The following is an 18,497-nucleotide window of genomic DNA, read 5'->3' as shown; positions in this document are numbered from 1 at the left end:
CAGGACAAGTTGTACTTTTTAACGTCACCATTGGTTTTACCATGTCTTGTATAAGAAAACGGGAGAAAAAAAATTCCAAATGCAGTGAAATTTCAAAAAAAGTGCAATCCCACACTTGTTTTTTTATTTCGCTTTTTTGCTAGGTTCGCTAAATGCCAAAACTGACCTGCCATTATGATTCTCCAGGTCATTACGAGTTCATAGATAAAAAATAACCTAGACATGTTTTGTATCTAAGTGGTAAAAAAAATTCCAAACTTTGGCAAAAAAAAAATAAAAAAATTGCGCAATATTCCTATACTTGTAGCGTTTCCATTTTTCGTGATCTGGGGTCGGGTGAGGGCTTATTTTTTGCATGCCAAGCTGGCGTTTTTAAGGATACCACTTGTGTACAGATATGCTCTTTTGATCGGCCGTTATTGCATTTTAATGCAATGTCGCGGCGACCAAAAAAACGTAATTCTGGCGTTTTTAATTTTTTTCTCGCTACGCTGTTTTGCGATCAGGTTAATCCTTTTTTTAATTGATAGATCGGGCAATTCTGAACGCGGCGGTACCAAATATGTGTAAGTTTGATTTTTTTTTATGGCTTTATTTTGAATGGGGCGAAAAGGGGGGTGATTTAAACTTTTATATATTTTTTTTTTTTCTTTTTTTTTTTTTTTTTACACTTGCCATGCTTCAATAGCCTCCATGAGAGCCTAGAAGCTGGCATAGCCTGATCAGCTCTGCTACATAGAGGCGAAGCTCAGATCGCCTCTATGTAGCAGAATTACTGAATTGCTATAAGCGCCGACCACAAGGTGGCGCTCATAACAATCCGGCATCAACAACCATAGAGGTCTCAATGAGACCTCTGGTTGTTATGGCGAAGCATCATGTGAAGGGGGTCGGCGATGCACGCATTTCCGGCCCGATGGCCGGGAGTTAAATGCCGCTGTCAGAGTTTGACAGCGGCATTTAACTAGTTAATAGCGGCGGGTGGATCGCGATTCCACCTGCCGCTATTGCGCGCTCATGTCAGCTGTTCAAAACAGCTGACATGTCACGACTTTGATGTGGGCACACCACCTGAGCCCACATCAATGGGAGAGACACGACATGCGCCGTACTAGTTCGGCGCATGTCGTGAAGGGGTTAACAGCCCCACTTTCACATCTGCATCCCAGCTTCTATCACTAGCCACTTCTCTCTGGCCTTTCACAGCTCTCAATCTCTGAAACACACAAAGACGGTAACACCCTTGACCTGGTCTTTGTCCGGCTCTGTGCAATCTCCTACCTAGATAACTCGCCGCCGCTTCCCCTCTGACCACCACATTCTCTTCATCAGCTCAGAAATCCTCACCCACCCCTGCACACTCCTACCTACCACACATTCAGAAATCTACAAACCATTAACCCTCATACACTTTCAGACTCACTACACTCACCACGGTCCCCAATCTCCTCTTTTTCCTGTCCTGATCTGGCTGCATATCACTACAATGATACTCTCAGAAGCATCCTTGACCAAGTGGCTCTCCTCACCCTCAGAACCTCCAAGAACAGAGTAAAACAGCCCTGGCTCACATCACAAACTCTTTCTCCAGCGATGCTCTAGGAGTGCAGAATGCTTATGGAAGAAAACTCGCACACCAGATCACTTCATCCACTTCAGATTTATGTTAAGAACCTATAACTCTGCCATTCACTTCGCCAAACCAACTACAACACCACTCTGATCTCCTCACTATCCAACAACCCCAAGAAACTTCTTCACCCCTTTCACTCCCTCCTCAGGCCAGAAGCACAAGCCCATATCACAGGCAATTGTGCTGATGACCTGGCCTCCCACTTCATAGAGAAAATAGATAATATCCCTCAGGAAATCTGCTCCCAGCCACCAGGTGCTGTGACTCATCCCTCCCTGCATTTCCACTGGCTCACTCTCCACATTTGATCCATTCATAGAAGAAGTCTCCAGGCTCCTCTCCTTCTCCTCCGACTACATGAACTACTGACCCCATTCCCTCACATCTCCTCCAGTCTCTCTCTCCAGTTGTCACCACTCACCTAACTACAATCTTTAATCTCTCCCTCTCCTCTGCCATTTTCCCCTCCTCCTTCAAACACTATCATTACTCCATTATTAAAGAAACCCCCTCTCGACCCATCCTGAAAAAACAACTACAGACCGTCTCCAATCTCCCCTTCATCTCTAACCTTTTAGAGTGCCCTTTTTGAGCGCCTGATCTACTCCCGCCTTACCAGTTACCTCTCCACTCACTCCCTCCTAGACCCTTCACAGTCCGGCTTCCGCCCTCTACATTTGATAGACACTGCACTCATCAAAGTGACCAACAACCTTCTGACAGAAAAATGTAACGGTGATCACTCTCTGCTTATTCTCCTCTACTTTTCTGCAGCTTTTGAAACTGTTGACCACCTACTCTCTAGGCTCCAGTCACTAGGCATTAAGGACACTGCTCTCTCCTGGTTCTCTTCCTATCTTTCTGACTGCTCCTTCAGTGTTTTGTTCACTGGCTCCACTTCATCCCCTCTTCCTCACTATTGGGGTACCTCAGGGCTCAGTCCTTGGCCCCCTATTCTCTTCTCCCTCTACACGGCCCCAATTGGACAGACCATCAGCAGATATGGCTTTCAGTACCATCTTTATGCTGATGACACACAACTATACACATCATCCCCTGACCTTAGCCCCACTGTACTACAGATCGCCAGTAACTGTCTGTCCGCAGTCTCCAACATCATGTCCGCTCTCTATCTGAAACTCAACCTTTCCAAAACTGAACTACTTCTGCTCCCACCATCAGCTAACCTCCCTAAATCTGACATTTCCCTCTCCGTAGGTGGCACCATAAGAACACCCCGGCAGCAGGCGCGCTGTTTGGGTGTTACGTTTGACTCCGATCTCTCCTTCACATCCCATATACAATCTCTTGCCCGCTCTTGCAGCTTACACCTAAAGAACATCTCTAGAATCCGCCCTTTTCTCACCATGGAAACAACAAAAACCCTCACTGTCGCCCTGATCCACTCCCGTCTGGACTACTGCAACGCTCTATTAATTGGCCTCCCCCTCACTCGACTTTCCCCTCTCCAGACTATCCTTAATGCAGCAGCCAGGGTCGTCCATCTGGCTAATCGGTACTCGGACGAGTCCACTCTTTGCCAGTCGTTACACTGGCTGCCCATTCATTACAGGATACAATTCAAAGTACTTGTTCTCACCCACGAAGCTCTCCACAGTGCGGCACCGCCTTACATCTCCTCCCTCATTTCTGTTTATCGGCCTAGCCGATCGCTGCGCTCTGCAAACGACTTTCGACTAACCTCTGCACTAATCCGTACCTCCCACTCCTGACTCCAAGATTTCTCCCGGGTTGCGCCAATCCTCTGGAATGCTCTACCCCAAGAAATTTGGACCAGCCACAACTTGCACAGTTTTAGGTGCTCCCTCAAAACACATTTGTTCAGAGCGGCCTCTCATGTTCCCTAATCAAAGTAATTTTATGTGTAAGTGTGTGTGAAGCCCATTCACTAATTCCATCTACCCCCCACCCCCTGCAGATGGGTGGACCATCATTGTAAATACACACCTGTACTTTGTATCTCCCCCACCTCATTGTAGATTGTAAGCTCTCACGAGCAGGGTCGTTTTATTTTGCTTTAATTATTGTATTATTGTGAATGTTGTTACTTATGCTTATGACTGTTGTGTTTGAAACTATTAAACTGTAAAGCACTGCGGAATATGTTGCCGCTATATTATTACTACTACTACCAGTGGATTTTTACCTTTTTTTTTTTTTTTTTTTTTTTTTAACTGTCTAATGGGCAGGAGAAACTTTGAAGCAAAGAAAAAAAAAGAAAAGCTGATGCCCGACTCGAAGAATAAATGTAAAAAATCCTGGATGATTTATTAGCAGACATTGTGCTTGGTACAAAAAAAAACAAAACAAAACAGCAATGTGCAGAAATTTGGGGACAGATTGTCATGCTGATCAAAACAGACACAAAGAGGTACATACAGGAGCACAGCTTGATTTACGAGTTTTAGAACAAGGGCACGTTTGGATCATCTCCTATGGAAGTGACTAAATTGAAGTGTCCGTGATCTGGGTCACAGCTCCTATAAGAGGTGGGGGCACTATGTGAAGTTAACTATTAACTTATTGATGGTGGCAGGGCAAATAGCACATCATCAAACATTAAAAAAATAACAAAATGTCGCAATATCCCAAAACATTGACTAATCTGTGAAAAGCATGGATTTCATGACGTTCTTGCTAACCTGCCATTAGCCCCACAATATGGTGATCATGTCCTGTACACGGACATCCTCCTGGAAACCGGCTGCAGCACACCAGGTACATGCCTGCGTGATTTATTCACCTCTATGATGCAATGGTGATTCATGTTCTTTGTGCTTTAGTAAACAAGGGCGGAAGAAAGGTGAAATGTTCAGTTCAAGAGGATGTTTGTACTAATTTGCCTATCAGGGCCTGTGATTGTTCCCTGCCACTGTGTGCATTGTGCAGAGGGCTCACATCGTGGCATATACCCCAGGACCCACCATGGAAAGGAAGCTGGTGGCATCATACTGAAGCTTAAAGAATCATTTGTTCGGAAGCTGAAAAGAATGTGAAAATTTCAAGCTGCCAAGAAAGTGGACATACCACACAGCGAGAAGTTAATTAGTTGAACATTCGCCAAAACCCACGGATCTGTTGCGTTCGGCAGAGAACGCTGGCCTCAAAATGTTATTGTTTTTTGTTTATTTCCTTGGTGGAGAATAACAATGTACCGGCCGGGATAATAGATTAGGATATATCCTGTTTATTAACGGCGCGGGTCATACAATGAAAGCCAATGCAATGACCGGGGCAGTGGCTACAGGGGAAATTTTACTATTGAGCGATGTCGTGTGACCCCCATTTAAAAAAAGTCACCACTGAAAGTGACTGATCCAATCACCGGTGCATGCAGCTTACAGTAATTCCAGGCTAAATGACACAGCAATGGCCATAAGAGTTCAGGAATGAACCCTGTACGTGGGCAGTATGTATGGAACCAGCGCCTAGAAAATGGAGGCATCTCCTATGACCCGGGGCGGGGGCCAACTACAAATCAGCTCTCTAGATGTCAACAGCATAGCAGGCAAGATAATGTGCAGGAAACAGAATAAAAATAAAACTCTACACTGACAATATAAACAAATTAGGAAAATATATGTTTTATTACCTGGCTTTAATTAGTGAAATAAATAAGAGATACATTCCCTTTTAGTCTGGGTTCACACGTTGCAGATTTGCAAGGGGGAAAAAAAAAAAAATCTATATAGCATAATATAACGCAGATGAGAGTTCAACAAATCTGTACATGTTGGGAAGACACTGATCTGAGGTGTGGATTTTAATATCTGCAGCATGTCAGCACTTTATGCAGAATCTGCACGGATTTCACGCTTTGTAGTGGTAAAGGATGAAATCTGCCCCAAATCCGCATGTGAAAGGTGCAGATTTTGCTGCAGAGTCTCTTGCAAACAAGATTTAGAAAAATCTGCAATGTGTGAATATACCCTCTCCTGCCTTACCTATCCCATAGCACAGGGAAGGCTTACCACAGGACTCCCCATGCAATTGCGGCGGTCATCTTGGAAGCAGAAGGAACGGAACACCGATCTGTGAAGAGGAGGCGGCTGTAGGCAAACGGAGGGCACCAGGTAGGGAGACTATAAATGAGAGATGTATAGTCAATATTCCGGCCCAGGGTTGAGGGCTTAACACTAAAGATCAACTTTCGCACAATTCTCCTGTGCACCTACCGGATTCGTGTACACCGTTTAGTGGAGAGGGTGAGCGAAAACAATCCTATTTTGTATTACTACTTTAAACATTAAAGAGGTATTCAGAAAGCAATTGTATATGACTAGGATACCCCCTAACAATGAGGCGGACGCAGCGCTAGTATAATGCTTCACCTTTTTCCCTGCACAATGGTGCCCTGGTCACAATGGCGGTGCAGTGAGCTGGTTACAGCTCCATGTAAACTGCTAGGCAAAGATGTCTTAGAAGACTACCCAGGGCTAAAATAGTGTGGTGTCCTCTTCATCCTCACTACATAAAGGCTGGGCATCACATTAAATTTACACTGCTGAATAAACCCCGATTCCACGGCGGTTATGGGCCTTAAAAGGACTTGTCCCAAGGATTAAGTACATTTTACTTAATAAATCTTGGGATAAAAATAAGTTCCACAAGTGAATGTGTTACAATAATGTTCCTGTGCTGCAATAATCCTATAAGTATATCTCTGCTGTGTAGTGTGTAATGGCTGTGTCTTGCCTTCCAGAGCTGCTCCAGTACAGGATCTGCACATTACACCATTCCTGAGCAGGGAAGGAAGCAAGAGGATACAGACATTACAGCATGGGACCACAGCTGCTGCTTTCTGTGAGGTAAAACAGGTTTTTAAACAAGCAGGGAAATGTTTTACCTCACAGAAAGCAGCAGCTGTGATCCCTGCTGTAATGTCTATTTTCCTTCTTCCCCTCTCCAGGAGCTGTGGTATGATCAGACCATGTCCCTGCAATGTCAGACACAGACATTACACAGTACACAGCAGGGGCACATTTATAAGATTATCTCAGCACAGGAACATTTTTTAACACATCCAATTGTTGAACGTATTATTCCAAGATACATTGATTAAAATGTACGGTACTTTGTGGGAAAACCTCTTTAAGGAGTAATGCAGATATTGAAACCAATTGACAAAGTCCCTTTATTGTCACTAATTTTATTTTGGTTGTGCAAGTGTGAAATTAAACAATAAAAGCTTTCATCACAATCTTTTAAAGGGATTGTTCCCTTTCAGATATTGTCCAGCTCTAATAAAAAATAAACCACTCTGTACTCCCCTTCCCCAAGTCCACCAGCGAACCTCCGCTGCTGCTCCTGGTGTCTAGCATTGGCGCTAACATCACAGCGATGGCCAGGCAGCTATTCTCTGAGCTCACAGTCTCTGCCCATGTAGACGAGGCTCCCCATCAGAAAAGCTGAGATTACAGATTGGCTGCCGCGCAGCACCGCATCCAATGCCAGACACTGGGAGCATGGTGAACACTCATCAGTGGACCCTGGGCAGGAAAGTATAATGTGATTTGATGGGGTTTTTTTGTTTTATTCTTTAACAAACTGCAGGAAGGAACATTATCTGAAAGGGGACAAGCCCTACCTTTTAGAATAGAAACTACTTCCTGATGTATCACATCAGCAGAAAATAACCTGTTATATAAATATTTATTTTTGTGTTAAAATATTTTCTTTTTAACTAACAATATTTCTAAATATATCACAATCTGTATTAAAAATAAAAAAATAGAAATCTTGCAGTTTTCACACTGACCACTAGAGGTTTTTTTTTTTAGACCAACTTATTTTTTGTTTAAGGAAACAACATGTGCATAAGCCCAACCTGATCTTCTGCACTGAAGTATGTGCTGAGCCTGTGCAAAGGTCATTGTGAAGGGAGGTGAGGAGGTCAGCTGCGACAACATTCATGTAGGGAGAGATTCACGGCATTTGCCACATTAGAAACCTCATCCAAAAGCTACATTTATTTGAATAAAGTGCATACAGGATAAAGCGTAGGAGAGAAACATCATTTCATGTCCTCGGACACTTTCAACGTCACCATCTGTCATTGCAGTCCTGGTTATAAGTAGTCTGCTGAAAACTGTTCCAGGAAAGGACCGTAAGTAGGGCCCTTAAAAAGCCCCAATGGCTAGTGTGAAAATTGGATGAGAGCCAAGTTTGTTTGTCACTTTAAAATAGGTTTTTATGTTTACATGCACTTTTTGGCAAAGATTTTTTTTTTCTTTACTCATATTACTATCTTTTTAAAGACAGCCATTCATCAGTTTGAGCATGTTGAACTGCCCATCATTATGGCTGCAGAGCGGTAAAAAACGTAGGTTTCTAATTTTACATTTCTCCTCTCTGATGTGAAGAGATTAGCTTATAGTCATGAGCGAAGGTGCTCGGATAAGGTGTTATACGACCATGCTTGGGTCTAGCAAAGTGTCTTTGGCTTGCTTGAATAATATGTCGAGTCACCATGGCTGCATGTCTCGCGGCTGTCAGACAGCAAGACATGCGGCCGCGAGGAGTCAACAATATTATTCGAGCACACCAAAGACACTTTGCTAGACCGAGCATGCTCATATAACACCTCATCCAAGCACGTTCGCTTATAACTACTTGTAAAGTTTAGATTTGTGATAAGTCCAATAGACATTACTACAGTTGTCTCTTGAGGGTGTATTTATTCCCATGCATGAAGTTTCCCAATCATAAGCAGGAGGCAAAGGTGAGGATTTGGGGAATACCACAACCCCAAAAAGTCAGAAGAACATGTCTTCTCCCAAGAGACATGAAATTATATGAGAGCCCTGATCTTTGCAGTTACTCCATCCAGTATACCAGGGCTGAATCAATACAAACACATGTAGCTTTGATCTCACAGTAGTACCAGTGCGGAAAGTAATTACAAACACTTCCAGCTTTCACCTTACTGCAGTCAGTGTAGTGTGAGGGGAGATACATCTGAAAGTCATTAGAAATCCCTATTGCAGCTCTCCTCACAGAGCACTGTCAACTCTGCTGCACTCCCCTCACAATGAGTGCCATGAAATGAAAAAAGTTGGAAGTGTTTGTAATGACACCCGGCTCTGCTCTACATAGTAGCTCTACAGATCACGGATATTTGTCTTTACAGGATTCATAGTAGAAAGTATGTTCATCCTTTCTCCTCTGGGGGTGTTTTTCTTTTCCTGTGCCTTGCATGTCGCCTCCTGCTTAGAACTGCTCAATGTCATGCAGGGGAAGACCTACATGTCCCTAGGAGACGAATCTTTGGTCACACCCAGTTGGACTTTATCATAAAGTAGAATCTACACTTTACAAGCCAATATCTGCACAATAGACTGTAGAAATTAAGAAATAAAAACTACTTTTATTCAGCTTTGCGGCCACTATTCCATCATGTGACCAGTTTAACGTGCTCAAACTGGTGAGCCGTCTCCTTACACCATAGGTCATTTTCTGATGACAGCGATGTTAAACTTTGGTTCATGGGGTACTAACATGTGCCGTGTGTAGACGGCTTCCTTTTCAGCAGCTTCTCTCCTTCATAGGGGGATGGATGATCTGTACAGTCACAGTAGAGGTCTGAGAGAAAATCAGATTCACACCAGAGGCCGCAGCACAGAAAGGGTGGTCTCCATCCCCCGCATCACCTTCATACAACATTTTAACCTCTGGTAACAGGCCAGGTGACTTCAGCGCCACCAAATCACAATGCAGTTGTTGACTCCCATTATTATGTTAATGGAGGGAACTGGCTATAACTGGCCTGGTGAGCAGATAATGAATGGCACCAATTACTCAGTCCACAGAGTACCTGAGCCGAGGAATCATCCAGAAGTCTTCATGCTCAAGGGCAAACAGTCCCTCACGTATGTGTAATGGAGAAGAGGAATGAGGAAGATAAGGAGTCGTGGCTGGAGAAATGCTGTACACAGGATGCCGAGCCTTTATATATCACACAGGCCGATAATGCGCCAGGGGACACTCGACCCAGAGTCTCATCTACACCGGGAGGAGAGGGAAGGAACGGGTCCTCCATGACAGTAATGTCTGCCTCCCCCAGCACTGTGTGCGGCTGCTGCCTAGGTCCTGCGATTTGGAAGAGCAACCTGGGCGACATCAGTCCCATCAGCAGCAGATGGCATACGATTAGAAGTGATATTAACACTCACAGGCACTTCACAACAATCAGCCCCGTGATGGAGATGAAGGGAGCAGTCAACAGAATTTTAGAATACAAACTGTATACATTATTAAACAGATCTCTTGGACCTGATCAGCCTGGTGTAATGACTTTGAAAATTCCTGACACAATGGCTGTGCAATCCTTATATTACAAGGAACATTATATGAGTGCAGCTAGAAAGCTCATGAGTCCAAGTGTAATCTGTGTCCGCACAGCCAGCCTCAACGACAGCTGCAGCTTGTACTGAGCAGTGTGTGATCTCAGCAGCAGCAGGGAGGAGGGACACTGAGGGTGGCGATTTAAACTTTCACAAAGGATTATGCAGCCATTCTGACATGGATTTACACAGTAATTCCTCCAGCCTCAGATACATCATTAAAGATGTATGCAGTTTGTCTTTTGAAATCTGGTGACAGACCCACTTTTACATTGCCACTTTTGCCAAAAATATAAAACACACACATTTCAAGCTTCTCCTACCATTACAATTTTAAAAATGGATAGCGCACAGATTGTGTCCATGATCTTCATAAACACAGACTTGTGTGGGTGACACTGAGCTGTGATGAAGCGGGGGGGGGGGGGGACAAGTTTCCATATTTTTTTTTTTTACTGGACAAGTATCCTGATTCATCAAGACCGTCGTCATTTACAATGGTCTTGATGAGGGGGGTGCGCGGAGTCAGAGGCACCCGACTTATTAAGAGGGGCACACTTCATAATGAATCAGGGGTGTCTGAAACCTGCATGCGCCTCACCAGAAGTGTCTGGAGGTACCAGACTCATCCACATGGCTCTCTAATCGGGACACACACATGCTGGATGGATGGGTCAAACATTTTAAGTCTATAGGAAAAAAAAATAAAGAAAAAAATAAATAAATAGTGTCTCCTACATGCTGTGGTTAAAGAGGCTGAAACAAATTCATATGTTGTTAAATTGTAAAGTGCAGTGTGAGAGTGGCGGCCTACCCCTGTAGGGAGCGCGGGCCTACCCCTGCAGGGAGCGCGGGCCTACCCCTGCAGGGAGCGCAGGCCTACCCCTGCAGGGAGCGCAGGCCTACCCCTGCAGGGAGCGCGGGCCTACCCCTGTAGGGAGCGCGGGCCTACCCCTGCAGGGAGCGCGGGCCTACCCCTGCAGGGAGCGCGGGCCTGAGAAAAGAAGCACGCAAGGGAATGAGCAGCTACCAGACACCTTTGATGGCAACTTACTTCCCCATACTGATATATGACTGGGCATATTGAAATTCAACATGCCTGATTTTTCTTTCCCTGACACACAGGAAGGAGTCAGATCCCCTTCATTGATTTTCAGCTGACTGAATCGGTTTGGTTGCTACGCAGCTAATGTATATGAGCATCATTTCAGCTCCTTGCAGTCTAAATGGATTGGTCAAGACAAAAAAAAAAAAGAAGTCCACACACAGCGCCACTCTTGCTTACAGAATGCAGCTGGAATTGCATTGAAGCCGCACTCACGTAAACAGGGTAAAACTTTGAACAAGAGAGGTACCGTGTCAGGAAAAAAACAACAAAAATAAACAGACCCCAATACCAGTTACCCCCTTAAAGAAGCCAAATTGAGATATTTTCCCAGAGATTGATTACTCCAAAGAGGTTTCAGCGACAAGCAGGGAGGAGGCCGCAGACGCACAATCCCGGGCCCAGTGGGCTGGAGGGAAGCTGCCATACATTGTGCTGAATGAGACTCCTTGCACTGACATTTTACAGCACAAATATATAATGGTGATCAACTGCTAGACATAAAACAGATGTCAGAGCGTCTGTTAAAAAGATATAAAAAGAAGAAGTGGCCCCCTCTCTCCGCTCTTAGAAGTCTGGGCAAGGCTCCCAGCTCGGCGCTGAGACCCCCTCCTCCCTGGAAAAGCAGGCAGAAGATTTCCGGCATCTTCACAGAAATACCTTGTGCTTGCTGGCCACCTGAAGCATTGCCTTACCACGGGAGAAAAAGTGGACAGTTTTATTTACTCTGTCCAGGGTTTCATCACTGGGAACACTGTGGTTTGGAGGCAAGGAAAAAAGTCTCAGAAAAGTCTGCATCAAGTAGCAATTTATGTACCAGGAAAAACAAACAATCATTGATTCCAGAGGCTCAATGAGCGGCAATGTGTGCAGAGCATCTTCGGATCCAAGGTGTAGACCCGAGCAGACGGAAAGCCCGCCACTTGTCAGCACCTTCACCTTAGTCTGCCATCATTCACATGCCTTCCATTACTGCTACCTTAGTGTACCTCTGTATAAGGACGCAATGTCCAGAACAAGACTAGATACAAGGCTCTATACAGGGGTAGGGGGACTGGGGAGCAGAATTAAGGTCAAGCTCCCACAATGAGTTACGGTCTGCACTTTTTAGATAAATTAGATTACTTGCAGGGTTTTTTTTCATCACTTTTTTTAGTGGATTTTTGTCTTTTTGCTACTTTTTATATAACGCTGCTGGGGGGGGGGGGGTTATATTTCTTGTGACTTAGGGTAAAATCTCAATTTTTTTTACAACATGGTGTTTTGCAAATTATGAGATCTGATTTAGCCAAGTGAGAGACTTAAGACTGGGGCTAAAAGGTAATGTTTCTCCTTGTGGAGAGTGACAAGCAAGGCCTGGCAGGGCAGAGTGAGGAGACTTATACGCCATGCACGTTCCTCTGGGAAATTAAATATGCAAATTGCCTCTTCAGAGAAGGCAAGGACTTGAACTCTAGCGCCACCTATTGTAAGTAGCAATCTTAAAAAGTCAATATCCTATAAGTCTCCTCACTCTGACATATCAGGCCTGGCTTGCCACTCTCCACAAGGAAAAATGCTGCCCCTTAGATCCCATTGATACAAATACCAGGAAATATAAGAAGTTGTGTCAAAGCCAGACCAGTGCGAATATCAATCGCTTTGAGTGCATTTCCACAACTGAAAAGCACTAAAAACATATGATTTTTTTTTCTTGTGGAATATCCACATCTGATGCAATTCTATGGGGAAAATCTGCACATAAAATGCAGCTTAGAAAAATTAAGTTGTAGATTTACACAATAAAATAAAAAATAATTATTCCACTGTGCGGGAACTTTAAGATGTTGCGGTTTTTTTTTGGACATTGAAAATAAGCAAAGTCAAATACTCCTTAAAAACGCATCGTGGGAACTTCACCTAATCTGATCTTACTAAGCAAAGCAGAGAAACAAAACGCTCTAAGCATAGTTAGCGTATTAAAATAACTAGAAAGGAAGAGTTTACACTGACCTGTACGGTATTTAGGGTACCCCAATTTTTTTGAGATTCCCCAAGATGTACTTCCTGTACATAGGGAATCTGCCCATTGTTTTACACATCTGCAGTGTGCAATCATGTTCTGCATAAAGGTCCTTTTATATTAGCAGGTAAGCGACAAAGAAAAAGAAAAAAAAAAATTTCAAGAATGAGCAAAAAACACTTGTTCCTCAGCTGATTGGACAGTTTCTGCTGTCAAAAATCAACAGAACAGAACCGTGTATAAACCGGGGAGGTGCTATGGAAAATGTGCCTGCTGTACTGGAGCATCTATAGGCACTAATTCATGGTAAAAAATCTGCCGGCCTGCATGGGCTCCTATGTAGCAGTCATGTAAAAACATTTCCTAGGAATAGATCTTTTGACTACTTTACAGAACACAAACCAAAACATCAGGTGTGGGTAGCAGAGAACGCGGCACATTGGCCACAGGGATCTGACTGGGATCTGACTGAGTGTGCCCCAAAAACGTAGCTCCTCACCCAGAAAAAGTCAATGGAGCAGACACACAACTACCTTTCTCATGATGAAATGACAGCTGTAACCACTAAAAGAAAAATAAGAATTTGTCATTGAGAAAAAAAAAAAAACTAAATATCGGCTATCTTTCAGTCACAAAAATGTCTGGAATTTCCTGGGGCCTTATCCCAAGATAATATGAATGGGAAACACAGCTAAAAATAAAGCGACAACTGGTTAGAAGCAACTTGATAGAACTTTGCTATTTACAAACAAAGTGAGAGCCGATAAGATCTTATCATACAACACGGCACAAAATGTCAATTCCCGTTTATGGAGCATTCTTCAGAGCGGGTCATTAGTGAATTTGTGCCACCTTCTGTATGAAGATACCAGGGACGACCACTGCTATTCTGGGTGTACCAGTCACTTGAGGATTACTTTTATGACTCCGTACGTTACACTTCTAGAAAAGAGAAGCTGAGAAACCCAACACCGTGACATCGTAAGAGACAAGATCTGTGATAGACACTTATGTACTACAAGCTGTGACCGCACAACTTCCATGACAGTAGCCATGGACAAAACTCCACTAGTCCACACAATCACATGCAGGAAATCTACAGGGTGGGCCATTTATAAAGTTGGATCCAAAATGGCCGACATCAAAATGGCCGTCATGGTCACCACCCATGTTGTAAAGTTTTCCCCCTCCCATATACTAATGTGCCACAAACAGGAAGTTGATATCACCAACCATTCCCATTTTATTTAGGTGTATCCATATAAATGGCCAACCCTGTATTAAAGCTACATTCCCACAATGAGCTTTTAGATGTTCTGCACCATTTCGACACGCATTAAGTAAAATACGTCTCCTGTATTTTTTCGAAAATACGCAGCATAAGAAACTGCCCCAAAAGCTCATCATGGGAAAGAAGCCCAAAGCTGGTTTGCACATTCCATATTCCAGATATGAACCCAAACGCTGAACTAGAGATTAATTTAAAGGGAACTGAGTGAGCATGAAAATGCAGTCCGATCTGCAGGCACCGCGATCTAAAGCAGGGGGTCTGATAAATTGTTGTGACAAAAGATTCAGTATAACCGGTGTTTTCATCATTTACACCTCTGCTCCTTCTGGGATCATTGGTCCAGTGGACGGTCCCATCTCTGTATGCACTTAGCCTAAGTTCACACTAGGTGTTTTTGCGACTTTTTATCCAAAATTTCAGCTGTGTTTTACAGTACCAGCAAAGTCTGAGATCTCAGAAATCTCATGCACAAAGCTTGGGTTTTTGTGTCATCAGGATTTTGTGCTTTGCGTGGTTTTTTGCACAATGGAGCATGTCACTTTCAGCATTTTTCACCCATTGAAATGAATGGGTGCTGAAAAAAAAAAATATTCAAATTGCCTCTTCTGAGAAAAAGAGGACTTAAACTCTATAGCACCATCTGTTGGAAGTAGCGATCCTACAAGTCACAATCAACCCTTTAACGAGTCTTGCAATATGACTTAGGATAAAAGCCAAATCAGTATCTCAATTCGAAGACACGGTGTTTCGGGCTGTTGGCCCTCGTCAGTGCGAAGCATGAGAGCTGATTGAGATACTGATTTGGCTTTTATCCTAAGTCATATTGCACGACTCGTTAAAGGGTTGATTGTGACTTGTAGGATCGCTACTTCCAACAGATGGCGCTATAGAGTTTAAGTCCTCTTTTTCTCAGAAGAGGCAATTTGAATATTTAATTTCCCAGAGGAGCATTGCACGGCGGCGTATAAGCCTCCTTACCTTGACAAGCCAGCTGGTATGTCACTCTCCATAAGGAGAAACGCTACCCCTGAAAATAAAAAAGCATCAAAAACGCAGATATCAGGTTTTTCTGCGTTTTTTTTTTTTTTGCCAAAACCTGATTCTATAGAATAGGACTTTTTTCCAACACTAAACTTAATCAGCATCAGCATGCACAAGAGAAAAATCTAGCATGCCAAACCGCAGCAAAAAAAAAACGCAATAAAAAACAAGGAAAATATGCTTTTTTCTGCAGCTTCTTTCCTGCCAAGAGATCAGGTTTTTGCTGCAAAAAGAATAATAATAATAATAATAACACCGGGGAACACAATTTTTTAAGAGTTAGGTCAGACAACTGTTCTTAATTAATTTTTGGATGCTGAATCCAGAAATGATCTCAGTTTTTCTCTATCACATCAAGTTTTTGAACTATAGGATTTTTGTCTTCTCAAAACTATGTAAACTACTGTACCTAAAAAGTGTGTGTTTGTTTTTTAAATAGTACAAATATGAACAAAAAATGAAATATATAAGAAATAGGCATGACAAAGTTGTGACTACTCTTACAAGTTGCCACGTAGCTCTATATGAGTCGAATTGTAATCAGATAACAAGTCTTATTACAGATATCAGTGCAATTGTGCTTCTCTGGCAGGTAAGTTGTGTAGGAAAAACTTGACGTGCTAGAAAAAAACTGACTACATTTTTGGAATCAGCATGCCAATTTTAGTATAAATCAGCTCAAAAACCTAACTCAACAGAAATTTTTTATCAAATTGTTCCCCTGTGTAATCTTTATTTATATAGCGCCAACATATTCCGCAGCACTTTACAATTAAGCGGGGACTTATACAGACAAATTCAATACAAGTTAAGACAATTTAAACAGTGACATTAGGAGTGAGGTCCCTGCTCGCGAGCTTACAATCTACAAGAAAATGGGGGGACACAATAGGTGCAAAGTGCTTGTTATTTCAGGTCTGGCAATTATAATACATAGGGATTTTCATACAAAGCTGCATGATCCGGTCATCAGCCCGTGTGTTTAAGTGCAATAGTCAAGTATCAAGTGCAGTTATCATGTGCATGGAGGGAGTGGAGACAGATGAATAGTAGGGTGCAGATTCAGAGTGATATTTGGAAGGAGGGAACAGGGCAAAGTTAGTTTACTGAGTAGTTGGTGTGGTAGGCTTGTTTGAAGAGTTGGGTTTTTAGAGCGCGCTTGAATAGGTCGGGGCTAGGTATCAGCCTGATCGTCTGGGGAAGTGCATTCCACAGAGCTGGCGCAGCACGAGAGAAGTCTTGGAGACGGAGGTGTGAGGTTCGGATTACAGGGGATGTTAGTCTTAGGTCGTTTGTAGAACAGAGGGCACGTGTAGGGTGATAGACAAAGATGAGAGAGGAGATATAAGGCGGTGCAGAACTGTGGAGAGCTTTGTGGGTGAGAGAGATGAGTTTATACTGGACCCTGTAGCAAATGGGTAGCCAGTGTAATGACTGGCACAAGATGGAGGCATCGGTGAAGCGGTTAGACAGAAATATGACCCTGGCTGCCGCATTCAAGATGGATTGGAGAGGAGAAAGTTTGGTAAGAGGGAGACCGATCAGAAGAGAGTTGCAGTAGTCCAGACGAGAATGAATAAGAGCGACAGTAAGAGTCTTAGCAGTTTTAACGGTGAGAAAAGGTCGGATTCTGGAGATGTTTTTAAGATGCAGGTGACAAGAGCGAGTGAGTGATCGGATATAGGAAGTAAAGGAAAGTTCGGTGTCGAATATGACCCCAAGACAGCGGGCATGCTGCTTGGGAGTTATGGTTGAAGCCTTCAGGGTAATTTCAATGTTGGGTAGAGAGAGGTTAGTAGAAGGGAGAAACACAAGAAGTTCCGTTTTGGAGAGATTTAGTTTCAGATAGAGGGAGGACATGATGTTAGAGACAGCAGACAGAAATAAAAAACCCTGAAAAGACCTAGTGTGAACTTCGCCTAACAAAGAAACCTGCCAGTCACTGATCAGACCGCCCACTGGACCAAGAATCCCAGAAAGAGCAGCAGTATACATGATGAACAAAACAAGTTATACTGAATTATTCACAAATCTATATAACAATCTGCTCAGCCCCATAACTGCTCTATGACATGGATGGAGCCTGTAGATTAGACTGCACTTTCATGGTGACAGATTCCCTTTAAGTGGCGGACTTCTAAATAAAATTGTCGAACTCTTTGGACGGTCCATGTAGATTTTAGCCATAATGCATGCAGGTTTAATGTTATACATTACAGTAAATCACACACTTCATGGCAAACTCCATCCACTTTAAAAAAAAAAGTCTGGCCAGGGAGAAAGGTCACAAATAACCACTGCATCAAATGTAACGACTTTTGGTAGAATAATATATATATATATATAATGTGTATTCATTCATCCTCTCCAGCAACTGTACAGTCCCCACATTTCACAAAATGACCCAAATTTGATCATTTTACCATTATTTCAAAAATGACTCTACTGAAATAAAATGGTTGTCAGGTTAAAAAAAAGTTGTCACTGATCTACATTTTAGGTGAGAACTTGCCAGTTTGATAGGTGTTCCACCGCTGGGACTTGATCCAATCGTCAGAACAAGGAATATTTACCCTAAACGTGGAGCTTTAATCCCATTACAAAATAGAGTGGCAGGTTGGACGCCAGGCTGCTGTTCCATTCATTTTCTATGGTGCTGTTGAAAGGCAGAGCACAGGGTTTGACAGCCCAATAGGGAATGAATGAATGAATGAATGAATGAATGAATGAATGAAGCAGAGGACAGGCATGCACACCGCCGGTCCATTCTAAGGGGGTTAGGAGTTCTCAGTTCTGCTGATGGGTGCAGGTCACAGTATTCGGACTCACCACACACCTCCTTCATCAATGCGGACAGGTGATCACTTTTTTTTTACTTGACAACCCATTTAAGCACCATACTGAATAAACACACCCTTAAATCCTCTCTGACCGATTTTTGAAAAAGGTGTCAAAATGTGTTATAGAGGCAATTCTACATAACTGAGAACATACAGCCAGTGTGACCCATGCGTGCCATGGTTCGGGCAGCACGTATCAGCTGTCATAGTCACTCTGAGAAA

At 43.2% G+C, this 18,497-nt stretch overlaps 1 protein-coding gene across 2 annotated transcripts in view; it reads right to left on the bottom strand.

Moving 5' to 3' along the window:
• CHD7 (chromodomain helicase DNA binding protein 7) overlaps positions 1-18,497 on the bottom strand; it is a 146,169-nt gene that overhangs the window by 82,393 nt on the left and 45,279 nt on the right. The window contains exon 3 of one of the 2 annotated variants that reach the window (XM_077270544.1): positions 5,626-5,736. The exons of the other annotated variant lie outside the window; for it this stretch is intronic. Within the exon in view, the coding sequence (XP_077126659.1) occupies positions 5,626-5,736 (111 nt within the window). The remainder of the gene's footprint in view (positions 1-5,625; positions 5,737-18,497) is intronic. 2 annotated transcript variants of the gene reach the window in all.

The sequence above is a fragment of the Ranitomeya variabilis genome, chromosome 6 (genome assembly GCF_051348905.1).
Source record: "Ranitomeya variabilis isolate aRanVar5 chromosome 6, aRanVar5.hap1, whole genome shotgun sequence".
Classification (NCBI taxonomy): Eukaryota; Metazoa; Chordata; class Amphibia; order Anura; family Dendrobatidae; genus Ranitomeya; species Ranitomeya variabilis.
This window is presented reverse-complemented; position numbering and strand designations above follow the sequence as displayed.